At 43.3% G+C, this 23,879-nt stretch overlaps 1 protein-coding gene across 19 annotated transcripts in view; it reads left to right on the forward strand.

Moving 5' to 3' along the window:
- The window catches only part of TIAM1 (TIAM Rac1 associated GEF 1), a 528,333-nt gene that overhangs the window by 411,053 nt on the left and 93,401 nt on the right, over window positions 1-23,879 (forward strand). For all 19 annotated transcript variants that reach the window (XR_012514869.1, XR_012514870.1, XR_012514872.1 and 16 more), the window contains 7 exons: window positions 2,658-2,837; window positions 3,947-4,015; window positions 4,325-4,450; window positions 9,565-9,673; window positions 13,924-14,103; window positions 14,191-14,309; window positions 19,754-19,862. Coding sequence is in view for 10 of the 19 variants with exons in the window: in XM_010338326.3 (XP_010336628.2) it covers window positions 2,658-2,837; window positions 3,947-4,015; window positions 4,325-4,450; window positions 9,565-9,673; window positions 13,924-14,103; window positions 14,191-14,309; window positions 19,754-19,862 (892 nt within the window). In the remaining 9 variants the exon portion in view is untranslated. The remainder of the gene's footprint in view (window positions 1-2,657; window positions 2,838-3,946; window positions 4,016-4,324; window positions 4,451-9,564; window positions 9,674-13,923; window positions 14,104-14,190; window positions 14,310-19,753; window positions 19,863-23,879) is intronic.

The raw sequence follows: 23,879 nt of genomic DNA on the forward strand, positions 1-23,879 counted from the left end.
GTCTGTCCATGGATTTTCATTCTGGCAAGGGTTTTCTTTCCTTCTCATTATGAGTATGTTACAATGAGTTTTCTATTACAGTTATCACTGGATCATCTAAAAGACACATGAAGATTTTTGCTAAAATGGATGTATTTGTTCCTTTGTAATTTTTAAGACAAAGCCCTAATTGACTGTATATTTAATGATGATTTTGGGTTAGTGAAGTTCTCTTTTTTTTTGAGATATAGTCTCACTGTGTCTTCCAGGCTGGAGTGCAGTGGTGTGATCTCCACTCACTGCAACCTCCGTCTCCTGGGGTCAAGCATTTCTCCTACCTCAGCCTGCTGAGCAGCTCGGATTACAGGCATATGCTACCACACCCAGCTAATTTTTGCATTTTTAGTAGAGAGGGAGGTTTCACCATGTTGCCCAGGTTGGTCTTGAACTCCTGACCTCAGGTGTGCCCCCGCCTTGGCCTCCCAAAGTGCTGGGAATACAGGTATGAGCCACTTCCCCCGGCCAAATTAGTGAAATTCTAGCATAACTAAATAAAATTGTTGAGTTTATTTCTACTGAGATGAACTTTGATCAAAAACATATTGTTTTTCTTTTTTAACAGCCTTGTTGTGATGTAATTCACATACCATACAGCACAGCCCATTTTGATGAGTTTTTCCAGTCACCTAGGGGAAAATTGTTTCTGGGGTTATTCCGTGTCAGAAACATGCATTTCCACAGAAAACACTGAATAGTTCCAAATAGTGCCACTGATGTGTGACTGACACCTTCAGCACATAAGATCAGTGTTAGTGCAGGCAACAAAGAAGCCGTGGTGATTGTACGATAATTAGAGTAATAATTACGTGGATGTGGGTGCTGGCTCTCCTCTGTCCTGTCATGCCACTGCAGCTAATGCGTCTTTGTCAGGTTCTGATTTTCCCTGTGTTTGCTCCATCTTTATTCCAGACTTCCTTCCCTTTCGGATATGCTAATGAGGGAAAGGCTCTTCAGTGTTAGCTACCTTCCTCTGTGTTTAAAATTGCTCCATGGCATACCCTTGCTTTTAGCTTTTCTGCCCTGCACAAAACACTCGCTTGACTTTTCGCTCTATGTACCTACTGTTATTTTTGGGAGGATATTCTCATGTTCTTGCCAGGTAGGTGGGTGATAGAAGAAGTTATTCTTTATTTGCACCGGTATTTACTGGAAATACCTTGTGCCTAGAGTTGAATAAGACAATAGAAGCAGAGAGAGAAGTGTGAGAAAGGTAGCCACTACCTTCAAGAAAATTTCCACTAAACATTCATTGAGTGGTGCATTGGAACAAGTATTAGTGAATTAGATTTTGTGCTATAAAATAGCCTCTAGAGCAATTACATGGAGCGCTTTAAAAAATACTGACATCGACCAGGTGCGGTGGGTCACACCTGTAATCCCAGCACTTTGGGAGGCCGAGGTGGGTGGATCACGAGGTCAGGAGTTGAAGACCAGCCTGGCCAAGATGGTGAAACCCCGTCTCTACTAAAAATACAAAATTTAGCCAGACGTGGTGGCTCGTGCCTGTCATCTCAGCTACTCAGGAGGCTGAGGCAGGGAATTGCTTGAACCTGGGAGGTGGAGGTTGCAGTGAGCTGAGGTCATGCCACTGCATTCCAGCCTGGGCAACAGAGCAAGACTCTGTCTCAAAAAAACAAAACAAACAAACAAAAAAACCTGATATCTGCTCATCCCACCCCAAAGATTCTGATTAAATTGATCTCTGGTGTGCATGGGTATTGGGATGTTTAAAAGCTCTTCAGGTGATTCTCATAAGCAGCCAAGGTGGAGAACCACTGGTCCCGTGAGTTTTTACAGAAGCCCATGCTTTGCAGAACTGTTTGCATAACTGAAAGGGTTGGAATTTTAGAATCCTGGAATCCTAAATTTCAAATGGATAACAAAATATGTGCAACCTTTATGGTCTGCACCTGAGTGATCCCTGGTAGCTGTAGAGACTGGGATCTCTCTGAGGCCTGTTTTAGGGCTAATTATCTTATTTTTAAAGGGGAGTGGTCTCTTTCTGCCTTTGGAGAAGCTGGCGAGGAAGAAACTTTTTTTTTTTTAAGTATGAGTATCTTTCTTAATCTAGAAAGTTGACTCAGAGTCCATTTTTAACAGGAAGAACCTTCGCTTGTAAAATCATCTTTGCAACATTGCAAAGTAGATAGTGTGCTGAACTGGGAGTCTGATAATTAATTAGGCTCATGCCTTGGGTGAAATGCAGCTAACTTCTGTGTCTCCTGATTTATCAACTTCTTGGGGAGTGGTAGATCCATAGGCTTTGGAACTAGATTGCCTGGTTCAAATCCCAGCTCTGCTACTTACGTACTGCGTCATCTTGGATGAGTTACTTAACCCCTCTGGGCCTCCATTGTCTTTACCGTGTGGGAAGATGAAATGCATCAGACCGGTGCTAGGCGCGTGGGAATCAATCAGTGTATGTTAGCAATTGTTATCATGGTTGTTTTGAGCATTCGGGAAGCTCTCTTATATGTGGAGCAATTTGTGGAAACACGAGACAACATTCATATATGACAGTTAATTAACCAGGAAGAATGCTGCAAAGCGGTCTAGGTGTCAGGTGAGTCTAATGAGGGGTAATGACCTGTGCCTTCCCTTTCCCGTGTGCTCTGAAGAGTACAGAACAGGTGGCCGCATTTTGCCGCAGTTTGCATGAGATGAACACCTCTGACCAGAGCCCATCTCCTCAGGACTCCACGGGGCCTCAGCTGGCAACCATGAGACAACTCTCCGACGCGGATAAGCTGCGCAAGGTGATCTGCGAGCTCCTGGAGACTGAGCGCACCTATGTGAAGGTGTGTTTCTCCCCCTGCCCTCCCTCTGCCTCGTAAAGGAGTGAAGTTGGCGTGTCTGTGCCGGTTTTCACTAACAGCAGAGTCAAACCGTGGTCATGAAGAGTGTCTTGGTTCCTCCTGGAACTTTGCCTTTACTCTGAATATTAAAAGCTTGTTTCGAGGGTTTTTGTTTGTTTGTTTTAAGACAGTCTCGCTCTGTTGGCCAGGCTGGGGTGCAGTGGTGTGTTCATAGCTCACTGCAGCCTTGACCTCCTGGGCTCAAGTGATCCTCCGTCCTCAGCCTCCTGAGTAGCTGGGACCACAGGTACACACCACCATGCCCAGCTAAGTTTTCTATTTTTTGTAGAGAGGAGTTTTTACCATTTTGCCTAAGCTGGTCTCGAACTCATGGGCTCAAGCCATTCTCCCACCTTGGCCTCCTAAAATGCTGGGGTTATAGGGGTGAGAGCTACCACGCCAAGCCTCCTTGTAATTTTTAAGGAAGCCTAGCAATTTTACAGCAATTCATTTATATATATATATATATATATATATATATATATGTGTGTGTGTGTGTGTGTGTGTGTGTGTGTGTTGTTGACCTAGTAAGAAAGTTAAATTTAATTTTTAGAAAAGTTGAGAGTATGGTCTTCACAATCTGAATTAATCAGGTCTGCTGTCTTTGTGCGGTCACTGCTTCTGACACCTGGCCACATTCCCCGTGCAAAAGCAGTGTGATCTCTTTAAGTATGTATAGTTTGGTCTTTAAATCAGGGGTTAGCAAATGACAGCCCTTAGGTTAAATACAGCCTGCTGCCTGTTTTTGCAAATAAAGTTTTACTTATTTATTTTTTGCAAATAAAGTTTTATTAGAACACAGCCACACTCATTCCTTGATGTATTGTCTATGCCTGCTTTGGTGCTACAGTTGAAGAAGTGGCAACAGAGACCGTATTTTAGGCCTCGAAGCCTAAAATATTGAGAGAAAAGGTTGGCTTACTCCTGCTTGAAATGGACCTTCGTGACCTAACGCCTCTCATGTTAGCCTTTGGGACGTGATCTGTGTGTTCTCTTCTAGATCCTTTTATAGACTTTAAAATATGCTAACCAGGTATCTTTTCAATTCTTAGGACTTAAACTGTCTCATGGAGAGATATCTGAAGCCTCTTCAAAAAGAAACTTTTCTCACCCAAGATGAGGTAGGGTGGAAATGGTTTAAACTTTGTGGGCGTCACGCTGTGCTTTGACTTGTTGGTAAAAAGAAGAAATGGGGGGACACGTGTAACATTGAAAACATTTTAAATGTATTTAATTGTAGTAGCTGGGCGAGATCATTGCCTGCTAAGCTCTGGTGCGCTCATGGAGAGCAAAGACCTGCTCTACTCTCTGGTAGTGGGATTATTACTGTAATTGATAAGAATTGATAGAAAAACCTTGTAATCAGATATAAATAAAGTTTAGCAAGACTAATGAGATATGAGGTGTATTAAATTCTGTTTCATTTCTAGCTTGACGTGCTTTTTGGAAATTTAACGGAAATGGTAGAGTTTCAAGTAGAATTCCTTAAAACTCTAGAAGATGGCGTGAGACTGGTACCTGATTTGGAAAAGCTTGAGAAGGTCGACCAGTTTAAGGTAACCAGTGCAAAGCTGCCTCTGGCATCAGAAGAGGGCTATGATGTGGGTCACGTTGAATCCCCTGATCATATTGACCTCTTCATTGGAGGGCCACATTAGGGTCGGTTCCTTAAGGTTGTCTGAGCGGGGAACTGAATGTGTCTTGCTGGTCTGGTTAGGGGCAGACCATTGCCATCGATTTGCATTAAACTGGTTCAGCTGCTGGCTTTTACTCGAGAAGATGTACCAACCTTGACCTTTTGCTTGGCTTATGTGAGGACCTTTAATACTTCAGCTATTAGTGAATTAGAATAGACACTCCTGGTCACCCAGTAAACAAATTAATTTATCCTGTTCTGGGAAGCTTTGCTTAATGGAAATGCTTATCATTATTCAGGAGGAAGACAATCTTCCAGCACACGGTGTCCTTGCAGCCTAATGAGGATTTATGACTAGTGCCTTAGCAAGCCTGCTTATTTCCGCTCCCCTGCTTGGCTTTCTTTTATTGCAGATTTCCTGTGTTGCACCCCCAATTAACAAAGCACATCGCTTCATGTGTCACCTTTCATGTCACCCTCATGTACTTTAACAAATCAGTTGAGGTATAACTTTGCAGTAGAATATGCTGCATATATTTAGTGTGGAATCTGATGAATTCACACATACACCTCTATGAAACCATCTCCACAATCGGGACAGTGCACATAATCGTTACCCCTATAAGTCTTTTCCTGCTCTTTTGTGATTTTCCCTCCTGCCTCTTACTGCCCTCCCACTCTCCCCCTGTTCTGTGCTCCGCTCCCGGTTATTATAGATAAGTTTACATTCTGGAATTTTATGTTGGTGGAATCCCACACCAAGTACCTGTTTTTCTGGGCTACTTCCACTCAGTGTAGTTGTACCGAGATCCGTCCATATTGCTGTGTGTATCAAGAGCTCATCCCTTTTCATGGCTGCATAGTCTTCCATTGGATGGATAGACCACACTTTGTTATCCATTCACCTTTGTTGGGCATTTGGGTTGTTTCCAGGTTTTGGCAATTACAAAGAAAGCTGCTGTGAACATTTGTGTCCAAGTTTTCGCATGGATATCTGCTCTCATTTCTCTTAAGTACCCAGGACGGGAATGGTTGGGCCATATGGTAAGGGTATGTTTAACTTTTTAAGAAATGGCTAAACTGTTTTACAAAGTGGTTTTTACCACTGTAGCTCCCTCCAGCAGTGCCTCTTCATTGTTCTGATGAGGTCACGGTCACTTTTTTTTTTTTTTTTTTAGCCATTCTAACAGGTGTGTAGTAGCACCTCATTCTGGTTCTAATTTTCATTTCCCTAATGACTTACAATGATGAGCATCTTTTTTTATGTGCTTGTTTGCCCTCAGTATATCCACTTTGGTGAGGTGTTCAAATAATTTGCTCATTTATTTTACTGGTTTACTTCTATTGAGTTTTGAGAGTTCTTTTTGTGTTCTGACTATAAGTCCTTTATCACATCTATGATTTGTAGAATTTTTTTTCTGTATTTGAGGCTTGTCTTTTCATTCTCTTGACGATGCCCTTCACAGAGCAGAAGCTTTTAATTTTGGTGAAGTATAGTTTTTCACATTTTCCCTTTTTGAATCATACTTTTGGTGTCATATCTATGAAATCTTTGCCTAAATCAGGATCATAAAGACTTTTTCCCGTGTTTTCTCTTAAAAGTTTTGTAGTTTGGGGATTTACATTGTCTTCTAATCTATTTGAACTTAAATTTGTTATTGTTTGATGTAAGAATCAAAGTTAATTTGTGTGTGTCTGAATATCCAATTTTTCTAATCCTGTTTGTTGTAATGACTATCTTTGAACCTTTTTCTACTCAACTTCTTTTGCATTTGTGTTAAGAATCAGTTGTTCATATATGTATAGGCCCCCATACACTTCTCCTGACCTCCAGCACTTGCAGGATCTAGCTGTGCAATGTTAGGGTACAAGTTTAGGAGCTGAGGATAAAGACTGCCTCAACTCATTCTATATATTTGTGTGTGTGTTATCTCTTTACATTGCCTCTCTGAAACAGGAGCTACTAAGAATCACATACAAACACACATAAATATGTGAATATCTATGTATATTTATTGGTGTTCATTTTTGTTTGGATATAATTTCAGACTTACAGAGAAGTTTCAAGAATAGTGCAAAGAATTCCTGAATTCCCTTCATCTAGATTCCCCAGATATTAACATCGGACTACATTTGCTTTACTCTTTCTTTCCCTTTCTGTCTCCTATGTGTATAAGTATGTGTGTGTGCCTGTGTGTACATTATGTATGCACGTATGGTGCATCTGTGTACACATAAAATATTTTCTTCCCAAACCGTTTAAGAGAAAGTTGGAAGCATAATCTATTTTTCACCCTGAATACTCCATGTAGTTCATTTTTGTTTTCAAAAGTTGCTTCTTGCTGGTTACGCTCTTCATTTGAAATACAGTTTCAGTTGTCTCTGTTTGTAATGATAATCTGTTTTCTAAATAGTAAATTAATAATTTGCACTGTAGAACACACAATGTGGCCTGGCAGTTTGTCAGACAAACAAAAAAGCTGCTTAATAAAAATGGATGTATTCTGTAGGCCAGGGTTGGTTAAAAAATAGATACAGACATACTATGTTTTAAGCTGAAGTTGCTAACGTTCATTATATTCGTTTACAAGTTTTTTTTGCTGTGGGGCTAGTTCTTTGAGTTTGGGTCCAGTTAATCACTAAAAGGATTCACAAGAAGGAGACTTTGGGTAACAGAACTTTGATAGGAACTTGAGTGCACTGACGGCAGTGTTTCTCTAGGGAGGGACTTTAGCTCCAGGTGGAGCATCTCAAATCTGAAAATCTGAAGTCTGAACTGCTCTGAAACCTGAAACTTTTTGAGTGCCAACCTGTTGCTCAAAGGAAATGGCCATTGGAGCATTCTAGATTCTCAATTTTTGATGCTCAACCAGTAAATACAATGCAGATATTCCCAAATCTGAAAAAATACAAAATCTGAAATACTTCCGGTCCCAAGCATTTTGGATCAAGGATAGCAAACCTGTACTTCATACTCAGTGGTCACTCTTCTAAATTCCATATAAGCAGGACCCTCTTCATAGACCTTCTCTTTGCTGCTTATGGCACAGTCTGATCGTCTCCATTCCAGCTGTCAGGTGAGATGCCTGATGAACACTGAACATGCCTTCCTGCAGGCTTCTCTCCAGGTTCTCTGAGTTGGTTTCTGGAGAGTCAGTTGGTTCCAAACCTGTTGCTGTTGATTTCCACAATTGCTGCTCTTTTTAAAATCCTCATTGTATATTTGATGGAAAAAAAGAAAAATTGTTAAAATCTTCAAACTGTGTTGCATAGAGCACTAGTCTCAAGGCAGTATCAGAAATACTTAGTTCTGAGTTCAAATAAGTTTTGATAAAATTTTCATATGGAAATTTGCAATGTATATCAGCCTATGAGAAGCATTCTCAGGTCCCACAGAACAGAAACGTTGGGGAAATGCAGTCTTTGTATATAAACCCGTCATATTTGTGTGCCCCGTGTTCCCTGAGAATGACTTTTTAAGGCAGAAAGAATAAATGAATACTTTAATATTTCATCGTGGTTACTGTAGGGTAAACACTTAGTAAATATTAAGTTAAATGAATGGCTTTAGGATGGCTAAAGGGAGGAGTTAAATTTAGCGCATTTTTTTCCGTAACTTTTTTTTGCTGAATTCTTGAGTATGGTCTGTATTGGTCCGTTTTCACATTGCTATGAAGAAATGCCTGCGACTGGGTAATTTATAAAGAAAAAGAGGTTTAGTGGACTCACAGTTCCACATGGCTGGGGAGGCCTCACATCATGGTAGAAGGCGAAGGAGGAGCAAAGGCACATCTTACATGGCGGCAAACAAGAGAGCATGTGCAGGGAAACTGCCCTTTATAAAATCATCAGATCTCATGAGGCTTATTCACTGTCATGAGAACAGCACAGGAAAAACCTGCCTCCATTCTTCAATTACCTCCCACTGCCTTCCTCCCACAACACATGGGGAGTATGGGAGCTACGATTCAAGGTGAAATTTGGGTGAGGACACAGCCAAACCATATCAGGCTCCAAGGATAACTGTCCCTCCCGGTCTGATGGCAGCACCCAGGGTACTCCTGCTGACACCTTCCGAGCCAGAGTGGAGATTTGGGGAGGACTTGGAAAGCAAAGGAGGAAAAGGAGAACACGTAGGAAGAGAAACGAGGCCTCTCATTACCAATTATGTATGGTTTTAAATAAACCTTGTTCTCAGTCATGGACAGACTATCAGAAGCCTCTTCACTGTTCATTACATAAATTGCACTTTGGGGAACCTAGTTGTTACTCAAATTTTAAAAAACCTTATTTCTTTGCTTGAAACCTACCTTTTAAATCTGAGCCTCAATAATAAGGCCTCTCTCTGAATAAGACTCTTTCACAGAAGATGTTTTTCTGAGGCCTCATATATATATTTATTTATTTATATAAACTAGGTGGGATACAAAGTATCCTCTCAGGCATACGAAAGTCTTAATGAGAAGGGCTTTACCCACCAGTGATCCTACTGGGACAGAACACACAGGCTGGGGAAATGATACCTGATTTCCATAGTTGAGCATGTTTCTTTCTTTAATATTGCTTATGTTCTTACCTGCTAGAGGAGAGGGTGGTTTTGGAAGGTATGAAGATAGTGATCAGAGAAACATGTTGTCTACTTCAGGGGGGCAGTATGAGCATTTCCTGCCTTTATCTAGTTTGCTGATAGGAGCTAATGAGAGGATTGAGATTTCTGACTTTTCAAAAATATATACTTATCAACATTCAAACAGCTTACACGGGTTATTAAAAGACACCTACAAAACCAAAAACATCTCCCCTGTAAATACGGAGAAGGCAAAAAGTCCAACACCTTTTACACCAACTTGTACATGCATATACTTTGCAGTGGGCAGTTTTAGGGCATTTGATAGCAAAGAAAGGCTCCGACAGGCACGGAAGATGTTGATTTGTGGGGCGGGCCAGGCAGAAGTGAGCGCCATGTCATAACCTGCTGCTACTTCCAGTGGAGGAAGGAAATAAACCACCTGTGCCTTCTCTCATTAAATCCAGAAAGTGCTGTTCTCTCTGGGGGGATCGTTCCTGTATTATGCTGACCGCTTCAAGCTCTACAGTGCCTTCTGCGCCAGCCACACAAAAGTTCCCAAGGTGCTGGTGAAAGGTAAGGCCTCTGAGGATATGGAGGCGGTGGGTGGGGGGTTGTCGCTTGTCAGTTGTGTGGCTGATGGTTCTTGGGGGCTTTTGGACAGAAATCTAAGAGTCATTGGTTGTCAGATAGATGTTGCAGCAAGCCAGTGATATGGATATGGGTGCTGAGCAATGCAATACATTCTTTGGGTTTTTTTTTTTTTTTTTTTTTGTGGCAGAGTCTCACTCTGTTGCCCAGGCTGGAGTGTAGTGGCATGATCTTGGCTGACTGCAACCTTCACCTCCCAGGTCCAAGTGATTCTCCTGCCTCAGCCCCCTGAGTAGCTGGGATTACAGAGGTGCACCACCACACCAAGCTAATTTTTGTAGTTTTAGCAGAGATGAGGTTTTGCCATGTTGGCCCAGGCTGGTCTTAAACTCCTGACCTGAGGTGATCAACCCGCCTTAGCCTCCCAAAATGCTAGGATTACAGGTGTAAGCCATTGTGCCTGGCTTTTTTTTTTTTTTTTTTTTTTTTTTTTTAAGACAGAGTCTTGCTCTATCACCTAGGCTGGAGTGGAGGGGCGCAATCTCGGCTCACTTAGTGCAACCTCACCTCCCAAGTTCAAGCAATTCTCCTGCCTGAGCCTCCCGAGTGGCTGGGACTACAGGTGCCTGCCACCAGACCTGGCTAATTTTTGTATTTTTTAGTAGAGATGGGGTTTCACCATGTTGGCCAGGTTGGTCTTGAATTCCTGACCTCAAGTAATCTGACTGCATCGGCCTCCCATCGTGCTAGGATTACAGGTGTGAGCCTCTGTGCCTGGCCAGGATCTTGAATTAATGATTTTGTCAATTTTCTTGCAATGAAAGTTTTACCTTGCTATTTTGGGCTAGAATTGATGGGTCGTTTTGCAGTTATGTAAAAACGTAGGTGGTTTAGAAATTCCCTGCTTTATTTCTGTTTTTCATTAATTTCAATTATAACCTACCACACTTCATAACTAAGTCCTCATTTCACGTTGTTGATAGGTTCTTGGAAACTGTGACATGATGTACAGCAGGTCCCCAACTAATGTCATTTTGTTCAACTTCATTATAATGTTGGTGAGGAAAAAAATTGGTTTCATTATATGTTATTTTCCTTGAAGTCGCAGCACTTACTACATTAAGTGAAGACTTACTGTATACCTTTTTGTGGACTTTCATCTTTCCTTCACCTACTTTTGTTCCTGGGAGTGTGATGACAGTTCCCAAAAGCATTTCTAAAAGTTGTCTCAGCCTCGAAGATTGCTGCATTTGTAGTTATTTTTGTGCAGGACAAAGTAGAGTTTTTATATTGGCAAGCCGCTTTTTCTTAAGGGTTCTGAGAAGGCGGTGGAACATTCTGAGAGTCTCCAGAAGGAGGTTCTATCTCCCTAGTTCAGCATATGGCAGGTTCTGGTAAAAGGATTAAGGAAACATTTTCTTGGCAAACAGTAGCACCAACAGAAAGTTTGATTTCAAAGAATCTCTGGAAATCAGCCTGCGATTCCTTAACACTTCGCTGTAGCTGCCAAGTAAACAGCTGCCGATCAGGTCCCCGGATATGTAAATAATGTCCTGGTGTTGTGTTTATGTTTGCTGCCGGAGAGAACTAGCTTGACTTAACCTAAAACCTGTTATAGGAAATAATAGCACAGTGCAGACCTCTGGGTAACAAAGAGCTGCCCCAGATAAAAGCAGTCTTGTTGGTAGTGGTGCTCTATGCAACAGAGTCCCGGTGGAGCCCCAGAGGAAGAGGGGACCTGAGATTCTCCTTGTCACGCTGCCTGACCTTTCCCGTGTCCTGTGTTGGTCATAGGGCTCTGTGTGTGCAGTGTGTTTCTTTTAAAACCTTTATTGAATGCTGATTGTTACGAGATTGTTAAATAATTTTAGAGTGCTTTAATCTACAGTGACATTATATACCCGTCATGGCCCTAGAGCAATTTGTTATTTTTAATCACTCAATTAGATTAAATTCTGCCCCCATGGATTTTTCTTAATTCAATTAAAAAAAAAAATTACAGTGTCTTTTAAAACTATTCCTTAAAACGGTAGGTATGACCCATAATTTTTCTTTATTTTTTCTGAGATAGAGCCTCACTCTGTCACCTAGACTGGAGTGCAGTGGTGTAATGTCGGCTCACTGCAACCTCCACGTCCCAGGTTCAAGGGATTCTCCTGCCTCAGCCTCCCAAGTATCTGGGACTACAGGTGGAGTGCTGTGTCTAATTTTGAGTAGGGGAAAGTCATCCAGATCAATATTTAGGTGCTGAATGTGAAGAATGTGCTTTTTCCAATGTTGATTGTGTTAATTTACTGGTTTATCATAAAGGATGCATCCGAGGAATAGCCAGATTGAGAGGTGATTGGGCGCAGTATCGGGGAGGGGTGCATGGAGTTTCTGTGCCCACGCCGGCTGTGCCACCCTCTCAGCAGCCCCAGGTGCTCACCAGCCCAGAAGTGACGTGTATCCACCGTTAGTTGCTTGGATACACTGCCCCTTCCTCTTCCCATGTTTTGCCCTCCCGCGAATTGCTTTGCACGTGGAAGGCATTAGCCACGGCTTTCTATCAGCCGCTGCTGGTACCTCTGTTTGCGGCCCCACAACTCCCCAGGGCTGCTTCCCAAACCAGCTGGGACACAGAGGAAGGCACGGCTGGTGAGGAACGTGCTGCCTGAGCTGCATCAGGTCGGAGCCCACAGACGCGAATAGGTGGTGCCACTTGGAGCAGATTTCAGTTAACTTTGAGCAGATCACCGTGGGAGATCCTGCCTTGCGCTGCTCTCCCGGCATTGTGAGGTGCTGCTTCTGCTCACCATTTTTTTCTTTTTTTTTTTTTTTTGAGATGGAGTCTCCCTCTGTTGCCCAGGCTGGAGTGCAGTGGTATGATCTTGGCTCACCGCAACCTTTGCTCCCGGGTTCAAATGATTCTCCTGCCTCAGCCTCCAGAGTAGCTGGGATTACAGGCGCGTGCCACCATGCCCAGCTATTTTTTGTATTCTTAGTAGATACGGGTTTCACCATGTTGGCCAGGATGGTCTTGATCTCTTGACCTTGTGATCTGCCTGCCTCAGCCTCCCAAAGTGCTGGGATTACGGGCATGAGCCACTGTGCCTGGCCTTTTTTGTTGTCGTTTGTTTTTGAGATAGAGTCTCTGTCTGTCACCCAGGCTGGAGTGCAGTGGCATGATCTCAACTCACTGCAACCTCCGCCTCCCGGGTTCAAGTGATTCTTCTGCCTCAGCCTCCTGAGATGGGATTACAGGCACCTCCCACCACGCCCGGCTAAGTTTTTTTGTATTTTTAGTAGAGATGGGGGTCTCACCACGTTGGCCAGGCTGGTTTCGAACTCCTGACCTCAGGTGATCCACCCACCTCAGCCTCCCAAAGTGCTGGGATGACAGGCATGAGCTGCTGCACCCGGCCTGCTTGCCTTTTTCAGAAGAGGTTTTTCCAGTGGTGAAATGCTTGGAAAACCAGGGTAAGGAGTGTTCAGAATGTAGGTGTATCATTATTTTGAAATGACAAGACCAGCAGCTCAGGGGATGGAAGATTCTGCAGTTTGTCACTCACAGTTCCCAAGAGGCACAGGCACTCCCTGCCACGCGGGCCAGATGAGGACACGCAGGTTCGGCCACGAGGCAGAGGGAGTGAGGGGAAAACGTGGCCAAGAGCCTTTCTTGGGATTTCTGAGGGTAGGAACTGGGCTGCGCTCAAAACCGAGACGTCTGCTCCCCACCCTGAAGTGACCAGGGCAGGAGGATGGTGGCCCAGGGCGTAAGAGCCTCAGAGAGGAGGTGGCAGTGTGTGGGGACTCTATAAAAGGCACATGTCCTGGCAAATCTTTGACTACCTCCAGGAACTAGCCAGTGTGGGCGGGGCGGTCTCCCCAGGGATACCAAGGCCCCAGGTGTTAAAACATCAGGATAAAAAAAACCATGCTTAATGGAGGAGGATCAGCAGCAGCCCCTGGAAATCTGGGTGTCTGCAATCTACACTCTGTCATCCTTTAACTCATCAGGCTTCTCCCCACCCCCACGACACATAAATACGTAGAACTGATTTTATGTGGGGGACAGGCCCTTCCCGTGGTCTCCCTGACCGCCCCCACCCCTACCTTTCCCTCTTCCTGCCACCCACTCTCTGCTCAGTGCTGCAAAAAGGCACCTTGGAGTCTCAGTGAGGAAGGGAGGGAAATTGTGGGAAGGGAGTCACGTGGACGTTCCACCCTGATGCCCTGTATTTAAACCCTGCCAGCCAAGACAGACACGGCTTTCAAGGCGTTCTTGGATGCCCAGAACCCAAAGCAGCAGCACTCGTCCACGCTCGAGTCGTACCTCATCAAGCCCATCCAGAGGATCCTCAAGTACCCGCTTCTGCTCAAGGAGCTGTTCGCCCTGACCGATGCCGAGAGCGAGGAGCACTACCACCTGGACGGTAGGCCTCGGCCCAGAACCTCTCCACAGGCCTGCATCCACGAGGGTCTCTAAGTGGCCTCTCATTTCACCACCTGTTTTCTTCCAGTGGCCATCAAGACCATGAACAAGGTGGCCAGTCACATCAATGAGATGCAGAAAATCCACGAAGAGTTTGGGGCTGTGTTTGACCAGCTGATCGCTGAACAGACTGGTGAGAAAAAAGAGGTGAGAGTCCCCATCTTCTCAGGACACCTGTCAGGAAAGCCGAGTTTACATTTGCTCTCTCTTTTTTTTTTTTTAAGGTGTTATTTGTAAGTAAAATAATAAGTTAGGATGCAGTTGTTTTTCTTAGGGGCACATCTGTGCTTTATCCAAGGCTGCAATGGGAATTTTCTTCCTCAGCTGGGCTCTTTCTTCCTATAGGAAATGTTTTCCTGATGGTCAGTTCCTCACCCTGGGGATCTCTGGCTTTATTCTGTGTTAAGTGTGAAAGTGAACTTCCATTACCACAATCTGGCTGTTTCTAGAAAACAGTTATTAACAGGCCAGGGCTCTACCTCCAGAGATTAGAAAGACATCAGGCACATAGTGGGTATATAGTTGGTGTTTAATGCAGGTGTATAATAAATAGCTGTCAAATGAATGAACATTTCAGATGACTCTGAATCATTTAACTCTACCCAAAAACTTACTTGGAAGAGCAGTGGCAGGAACAGATAGACCTGAGAAAGACTTACGGCAAAGCTAACAGGTGTGCCTGAGTCATCAAGCAGCACTCGCCTGAATGAAGTTAAGTTGCCAACACAGAGAAGTGGTAGACATTTGAAATCATGGATAAGTTAATTGCTCTGATATGATGGTTATACAGTACGTGTATCAAAGCATCATATGTACCCCTGAATACATACAATTACTAATTTTCAATTTAAAAATCCCATTAATACTTAGAGGGATCATAGGCAAATGATATATAGTAACATTCATCAATGCCTCTGTACACTCAGATTCAACTAGAATATTAGACTCAGTTTTTCTTTCCACCTTAGAAAAGAGAAAATGTGGGAAGGAACTTAGAAGAAAAACACTCTTGCTGTGACTAGCAGCAGGGTTAAAAAAGTGGGTAGGGCAAAGTTTGGTTGTTTAGTGTAGACTAGAGAAAGCACCTTATCTCCAGAGATATTAACGGCCATTATCCAGGTTCATGTTTATGTCCTGAGTGAAATGAAACAAGTTTTCCCGCTGTTCATGGATCATTTTCAGAAACAGGTAAAATTATGATATCTTATCATTTATTTTACTCACAAGATATGGGGGACCCAGGCAAGTGTTTTAAGGTTTCATTGGAAAAGTCACAATCACACAGAGTTATATACAGAGTGAAGAAGGGACTAGATGAATTGTAAATGAGACAAACTGGTTTTTCCACAGCTGGAGGAAATCAACCAGGCCAGTATCAGACTGGATAGAATTTACACTTGTCTCTGTTACCTACGCCTTACAAAGTGTTGCAGAGGCTCAGAGATACTGTACAGTCAGAATCTGATAGCCCAGGAAGGTCTGCTGTAGAGGATATTTAGTTTTCAACTGAAACACATTTTTTTTTTAACATAACATGACAAGCAGAGCATAAGAATGTTCCGAGACTACTTGGCAGATAATTTAATCTATCAGAGTGTAGGAAAAAATGAAGGTTGCCACCCTGGACTTGGTTCTCATTTCTTATAAAACATTATAAGAAGAAAAAAAAATTATACTTATTAAAGCAGAAGGCAAAATATAGAAAAAGGCAAGAAAAAAACTCTTCCGTGATTTCAAGACATACAACTTAACGTATTTTGGTGTTGATTTTGATTTTTTAAAAATTAGTATCTATGTATATGTTTAAATAGTTGTATCTTGAAGGTAATTTTATACCTTGATTTTATGTCGATCACAGAATTTTAATGCTGTTTTTTAATTGACTAATATGAATAATACTATAAACATTTTAAAAATTATAAGACAGCCTCTCTTCCTTTGGTTTATTTCATTCTGACAGAAGAGCATTTTACTAGCCCATGGAAGTGAACGTTTTCATTACATTCTCTTTTATTTTCTCTATATGCCAAATTAATTACTGGATTTTAATGACCTTAGGAGCAAATGACCGTGCTGCTAAAGATTAGAAGGCAAAATGGATAGTGGATGGCAAAGAATTTAGGAAAAAAAGATGAATATGATCAAAAGTCAGAGACTATAAAAAGGAAAATGGCTTCAGTGAAACTGGAAGTCCTTTAAAATGAGATTCTGACATGTAAGACATCTTTCCAGTGAGGAACAGTGATACAGTGCTATACAAAGTCTTTTTCGTGGGCTAAGACTGTAAAAAGAAATGTGCAAAAGATGGAAAGAGGGACACTGGCTGAGTCCCAGGACTGAAGAGGAGGAAATTCCTACTTTTACCAGGAGGTGCAAAGCCCAGAAAATTTCTGGCTTGGAAAAGAGGCCAAAGAGAGCAAGAGAAGAAGAGTGTTTTGGCAGGGCAAGACAAACAAGCAGGAAACAGTCCCCCCAGTGGGAATCAGTTACTCAAAGGCAGTTGATTACTCAAGGAGAAACCTCAAGCCCCATTTCATCTCTTTTCCTTCCATTGAGGAGAATGGCCTTTAAACTGAAAGGATGCAGTAGCCTCAATGCTGTAAGAACAAAACCCTAGGGAAAATGAGTCCTGGGAAATAGGATGGTCTGTGCCAAGATCAATGACAATTCTGTTCCACTGCTCTCAGCAGCATGTTGGAAGAATTATGGAGACTCAGGCAGGTGATTGTGGAGGTACCCAAATTATATTCAGATTTTCACAAAGATAATTCCTGAATTCCTGATCCTTGTGGTTCCCTGTTAGTGGCAGTATGAAGTAACAGCCTAGAATGGATTTATGAAGTTTTCTAAACAGGAATAGGAACATCTATCAGTATTTGCTGGTAACAGCAGGTTTATAGTGAAATGGTAACATTCTAGGAACACAGGGTACCTGAATCCCATCTTCAGCCAACTTGCCTCAAGGTATCTCTGAAGGCAGATATGTTCACAGAGAACAAAGATGGCAAAGAAACAGCTTTTGATGAAAACTGGGCCTTCAACCTCCTACCCCTGGATGTTAAACTTTGGGTTGTTGGGCTAAGGAATCTCTTTTGCTTAATGAGTAGGAAGAAGAATCCCAGAGGGTGTTTCCCCATAAAAGAAGTCCTTAAAAGCCCTAGGTCACTAGGGCATCCCAGTCCTTAGTAAGGTAAAGGCCTCCCAGTAGAACTCTCTCTTGGGTTTTGGAAGGAAGATTCAGAAGGGAACCAGTGGAAGCCCCAGTGAGAAACTGTGACCGAAGGGAGCACCCTGACTCCTATTCCATCTGGCATGGGAATCTTGTCCAGAGAGAAGCCTTGTGCAGAGGCACAGCATCAGCCTGTTCTAAGTTATGTAACAAATAACTTAAAATACCAGTGGTTATCTCCACCAAATAGTTATCTCATGTGTGGCTTTGTAGGTCAACCAAAGTTTGATTTCTCTTGGTTGGCTCCAGTTCCGAGGGTTCTGGTGTGCTCCTCGTCTCTTCTTCCAGCATTCAGGCGAAAGCAGCAGTGGCTGTTTTGGGCAAGTCCTTCCCCTGGCTGGAAGGTGGGTGCCCAAGAGGGGCTTGTTACGGCATGTCCACTGCCTAAGTCACTTGGCTACACCCAAAGTCATCGGTCAGCAATGTATGTACCCTGCCTATCTAGTGGGAGGTGCTGGAAAATCACATAGCAGATAATGTAATTCTGTTGGAGGAAATAGAGTTTGGACAGTCTACCATGCTGGCCTTTAATCACTTTTAAAGATATACTCCGTTAGGCTGTGGCCCCTGGGAATTTGCCTCATGTATATAACTCCTCCTCTTCCATGTGGGTCTTTGGGGGATAGGTAGTGGAGACTGTGTCATTACCTTGGCTGATAATATCCTGGGGCTTTGGTGGATGAGTTACTTAATATCTATAGACAAAATAATACAGCTGCTTGAAAACTATTTTAACCCTTGGTTGTACTAGGATATTCTAGCTCAGAAGTAATGACAGTGATGATTCTAATAATCCCAATCAAGGGAGGCAGTACTACTTCTGTATCCTGTACTGATGGAGCCACATCTCCACACGGTAGCCTGTTTTGGAGGCTGGAGAAGGGCAATCCCAACTGCACTGTGAGCAGCAGAGGGTTGCCAGGTTGCTGCCGTATAAGAAACCCAGCTAGGTTTGGAAGGGGTCAGTGACTCCCGTGAGAAAAGCAGACCTGACTGTTAGGAGGCATAGACATTGAACTTGCATCAGACTCTTGGGATCATTGTGTCTAGATGGCTCTACAACCAGCGCTTGGCAGTCTTTAGCATGTGACTGCTGGGGGGCGAGTGACTGAACCTCATGGTCTCTTGGGATTCTAGCACTCATGCTGCACGTGCCAATAGAGGAATCTTCAGACTCTTTATTTGGCTTCTCTCTCCTTCATCTAAAGTGAAATGAAATCTTCTTCGAAATGGATTAGAAAAAGAAATAATTTGCTTACACTTCCCAAAAGAGGATACTCACTGGCGGAAATGTCTGCAGTTATCTGGGGTGGGTCTTTGCTATTGACAGCAATTAGCATCTCCTTGGGAAACTCTCTCTATTTGAACACAAAACATCTCTAATTTTTTTTCTTTTGAGACGGAGTTTCACTCTTGTTACCCAGGCTGGAGTGCAATGGCGCGATCTCGGCTCATTGCAACCTCCGCCTCCTGGGTGGGTTCAGGCAATTCTTCTGCCTCAGCCTCCTGAGCAGCTGGGATTATAGGGATGCGCCACCATGCCCAGCTAATTGTTTGTATTTTTAGTAGAGACGGGGTTTCACCATGTTGACCAGGTTGGTCTCGACCTCTTAACCTCGTGATCCACCCGCCTCAGCCTCCCAAAGTGCTGGGATTACAGGCTTGAGCCACCGCGCCCGGCCCCAACATCTCTAGTTTTTTAGATCAGTTTTGACAGACTAACTTGTGAATTTCAGAGCCCATTTTGTAACTATTTGCCATCTTGTTCTGAAATTCTAGTAGACAAACATGGAATGAAGTCGGGAAAAAAAGATGAATGTTTTCTCTCCCCTGTATTCTGTGTGTTTCTTTGGGAATAGAGAGGATTTATTTTTCAATTAGGAGATTTCATATGAACTAAAGGAATTTTTGTTGTTGTTAAAATTTCATGGTTTTTTTCCTAGCTCAGACTTGGCTAGAACATAATGATACTTTATTTCCCATTAGAAAAGTTAACTTGGATATTGTATCTTCAGCCTGTTTCGATGGGAGGTGGTGTTTATTCAGACAGTCACAAATTCAGAGTATTTTTTTTTTTTTACAATGTAATCTGTCATTTTGGTGCCATTTTCTCAAAAAAAGAAAGAAAGAAATTGACAAATTTTATATACTTATAGTGTACAACATGAAGTTTTGATATGCTACATTGCGGAATGGCTAAATCAAGCATAACTGATGCATTATGTCGCATACTAAAGCAAATGTTTTTAGGAGTATTTTCTTGAAGTAAAATTAATATTCATATGCTGAATTTTCAAACATCATGAAAATCTGAGTATTGATAACACCACTCAGTAAACTTGGTCATGTCTCTGGCTTTCAGGTTGCTGATCTGAGCATGGGAGACCTGCTTTTGCACACCACGGTGATCTGGCTGAACCCGCCGGCCTCGCTGGGCAAGTGGAAAAAGGAACCAGAATTGGCAGCCTTTGGTGTGTATCAGAAAAGGGTTTTATGGAAGGGGGAAACGTCTAGCTTATTTTTCAAAACAGGAACATTTCTTTTTCAAGACCCAATTCATTAAAAATAAAGTTAATTGCAGTTACTTGAATTGGTCTTCCTGCTGTAGCCACCAACATTTCACAAACACGAAATGAAACCTTCGAGTTAAATTGCACTCTGTGGTCACTCAGCCACGTGGGTGGGCGGAAATGGCAGTGCCCAAGTTTCTCCAGATATAAACACACGGGCGGGAAAAGAATTTTCCTCTTTGGCGGCTGCTCTGGGTATCTTTTCAAAATAATGGGTTAACTATAAACCAAGGAAAAACAAAGTAAAAAATCAAGACAAAATGGCCTCTGTTTCTGAAATCCTAGATCTTTTATTTTCTTCCTGACTCTGTTGCTGTTTGGTCTTAAGACCAGGATGTGGCCAGGCGTGTTGGCTCACGCCTGTAATCCCGGCACTGTGGGAGGCTGAGGTGGGCGGATCACGAGGTCAAGAGATCGAGACCATCCTGGTCAACATGGTGAAACCCCATCTCTACTAAAAATACAAAAATTAACTGGGTGTAGTGGCGCGCGCCTGTAGTTCTGGCTACTCAGGAGGCTGAGGCAGGAGAATTGCTTGAACCCAGGAGGCGAAGGTTGTGGTGAGTGGAGATCCCACCATTGCACTCCAGCCTGGGCAACAAGAGTGAAACTCAGTCTCAGAAACAAACAAAGAGACTAGGATATAGGATGCTGGTTCTCAACTGAACTGTTGTGGCAACTCTGGAGTGCCTGGATCAGCTGTGAGGTGCATCTTGATCCCATTGCTGCTCAATACTAGTGAAATTAGACATGTTTGTGAATGATATATTTTTTAATAAACCAGTTTAGATGGATGCAGTTGCTGCAATTAGAGATCTCATGTAATTGTATTGTAATATGCTTTTTGAAAGAGAGAAAAACCATGGGTGAGCATACTGGGAATTATGCATAATGTAGGCTTGTTGTTGCAGTGTAAATGCTCATTGGCATATTGCTGTGTTCGTGAATATAAAACCGTCAACACTCCATGCTTTTGTTTTATGTTGCGTTTTGTCCTAGCCTTTTGCTAAAAGACTCATGGGTAGGAACATAATATAATGGAAATCTGGCTTATCATTCTCTTGCCTTACATTATTTTTGTGGGCTTGTGGGGAGTGGGGCTTGCTTACTCCTTCTTTAAACTTTTTATTCCTCCATGATAGGAACAGGGTATTCCCAAATGGAATGTCCTAGTGATTTTAAAAATCAGAGTATTTAATGCAAAGATTCATTGTACTTTCTATTTAGATCACTTAGCCTTCATTAAAAAATTACTGACTGATATTCCTAAAATTTCCAGAGTCCCTGTAGCTGTTGATGCCATTTCATTAAAAATAACAAGGGAGGCCGGGTGTGGTGTAATCCCAGCACTTTGGGAGGCCAAGACGGACAGATCACTTGAGGTCAGGAGTTCAAGACTACCCTGGCTAATATGGTGAAATGCCGTCCTTACTAAACATATAACAAATAGCTGGATGTGGTGGCAGGTGCCTGTAATCCCAGCTACTTGGGAGACTAAGGCAGGAGAATCATTTGAACCTGGGAGGCAGAGGTTGTAGTGAGCTGAGATTGCACCAGTGCACTCCAGCCTGGGTGACAGAGTAAGACTCTGCCTCAAAAAAAAAAAAAAAAAAAGGAACACGTAAGTGCAGAGAAAGCATGTGACTAAAAAGGCCATGCAGAGGAGTATTGAGGAGATTTTAACAAGTTGGTAGGTTTTGATGGCGTAGGGGTTTGGTGAGGGCATTAGTTTTTGCTTTCTTTTCAACATCACCACTTGGGTTTCTTCTACTGTGATTTCTTCTCGGAGGAGTCTGGGTTCTCTCCGATGCTGCTTAGTGGGTCATTCGTGCGATGCAAGCTACGGATGTAAATGCCCCACACCATGATGTGGGCCTACAGACTAGCAATTCCAAAGTCAACATTTAGAGTTTTCATGACTTTGCCCTCAATATTACAGATTCACTTAGTTAGAAAGCAACAGATTTAGAATAAGAAAATAATTTAAGTAGGAGAAAATGGGTTGGCAAACTCTTTTATGTTAAAGGTTACATATGGTACTTTTTTTTTTTTTTGAGATGGAGTCTCATTCTGTTGCCCAGGCTGGAGTCCAGTGGTGCAATCTTGGCTCACTGCAGCCTCTGCCTCCTGGGTTCAAGCAGTTCTCTGCTTCAACCTCCTGAGTAGCTGGGATGACAGGCACTCATCACCATGCCTGGCAAATTTTTGTATGTTTAGTAGAGATGGGGTTTCACCATGTTGGCCAGGCAGGTCTTGAACTTCTGACTTTGTGATCCACCTGCCTCAGCCTCCTGTCTTAGGTAGAAATGGAGCCTGCATGCTCCAGCATCAGCATCAGGGCATCACACTGTCAGCAAACTCAGAAGGGGCTGCAGTTCACAAGAGAAAAACTGAAGGCTCTGAGAACCAAGACGGATTTATCATCATTCAGAATCCTCTCCAGAGTGATAGAAAAGAGAAGGGGAAGGATTCAAATTGGGATTATGAACAAAAAGGCTCTAGTCCTGATGTGGATGTGGATGTGGGTGAGCTGCGGATTCCCAGTCATTAAAGAGACAAGTTTCATGGTTTGGGTGTGTTTTCAAGCAGCAAGGCAGAACTAATGGAAAGGCTGAGCAAGGAGTTGAAATAAGGAAGAGTTACTATGAAGGAAGGATAGTGGTTACCCTCAGTCAGGCAGATTTGGGGTTAAAATGTGGTTGTCGTCTTGTTTTGGTTTAAACCTCTAACCTCAGGAAGTAGCTCAGCTTTCTTACGAAACTGAAGTTGACTTGCTGCCAACGAGGTACCCTGATGTTTCCCTCACAGGATGGCTCATGTGGACCAAATGTTGGCGATCGTTGCCTTAAACAAAAACAAAAATAGAAATAGCCTTCTGCCTTGAAGAGTGTTTGACGTTCACCCTTTGGTGCAAAGAGAGGATGCTTTAGGCTGGGAAAGTAGCATGAGTTTTGGAGATCAAGGCCGTGTCTGAAGGGATTGGACAGTGCGGTGGAGTCACTTGAGAAGCACTAGCTCCAAGGGTTAGGGCAAGTTAAAGGGAGAGGCTGAGGTCCGGGTGCCAGGCCAAAGCTCACTCTCTGGGCCTCCTGCTGTGATCCATGATGATGAAGATTGAGGGAAATGGAGGCAGTTACACCACTGAGCTGTGGTCTCAGTGCTGTGGTGGCTTTTCTGAGATTAGAGTCATTGGGGTAGAGCTCTTTCACTTCTTTTTGTTTTTGTTTTTGAAATGGAGTCTCACTCTGTCATCCAGGCTGGAGTGCGGTGGCGTGATCTTGGCTCACTACAACCTCCGCCTCCTAGGTTCAAGCAATTATCCTGCCTCAGCCTCCCCAGTGGCTGGGACTACAGGTGTGCCCCACCATGCCCAGCTAATTTGTGTATTTTTAGTAGAGACGGGTTGGCCAGGATGGTCTTGATCTCTTGACCTTGTGATCCCCCCGTCTCAGCCTCCCAGAGTGCTGGGATTACAGACTTGAGCCACCGCACCTGGCCGAGCACTTTCACTTCTAAGAGGACCTAGTTGTCCCAGCCTCTGTGGTTTCTGAGGGCTTCATGGTGGGAATGAAGGGCATCCTCAGGTTGCTTGTGCTCAGCTGCTCTGCAGAGCTGGTGTGGCCTCGTCTGGTCAGTGTGAGCCTTCGGAGGGAACCTGCCAGTCTGTGCTCTGGGGACCTTGAGCGGTCAGATGCTGTGAGGTGTGAAGGGCTATGGGAGGTCTAGACCCAGCGGCTGGAGTCAGTTTCTTTGCATCTCAAGGCTTATTTCCCTGCAGTGGAGGTTAGCATGATCTTACACAGAGAGAAGACAAGACCAACCTGCCCTACCTAGGACAGAAGTTAAACCAGATACTTGGGGTTCGTCTCCAAAGGGCATTTGAGCCTGGTGGGCCCATCCCTGAGAATTGTCTGGAAG

This window comes from Saimiri boliviensis, chromosome 18 (genome assembly GCF_048565385.1).
Source record: "Saimiri boliviensis isolate mSaiBol1 chromosome 18, mSaiBol1.pri, whole genome shotgun sequence".
Lineage (NCBI taxonomy): Eukaryota > Metazoa > Chordata > Mammalia > Primates > Cebidae > Saimiri > Saimiri boliviensis.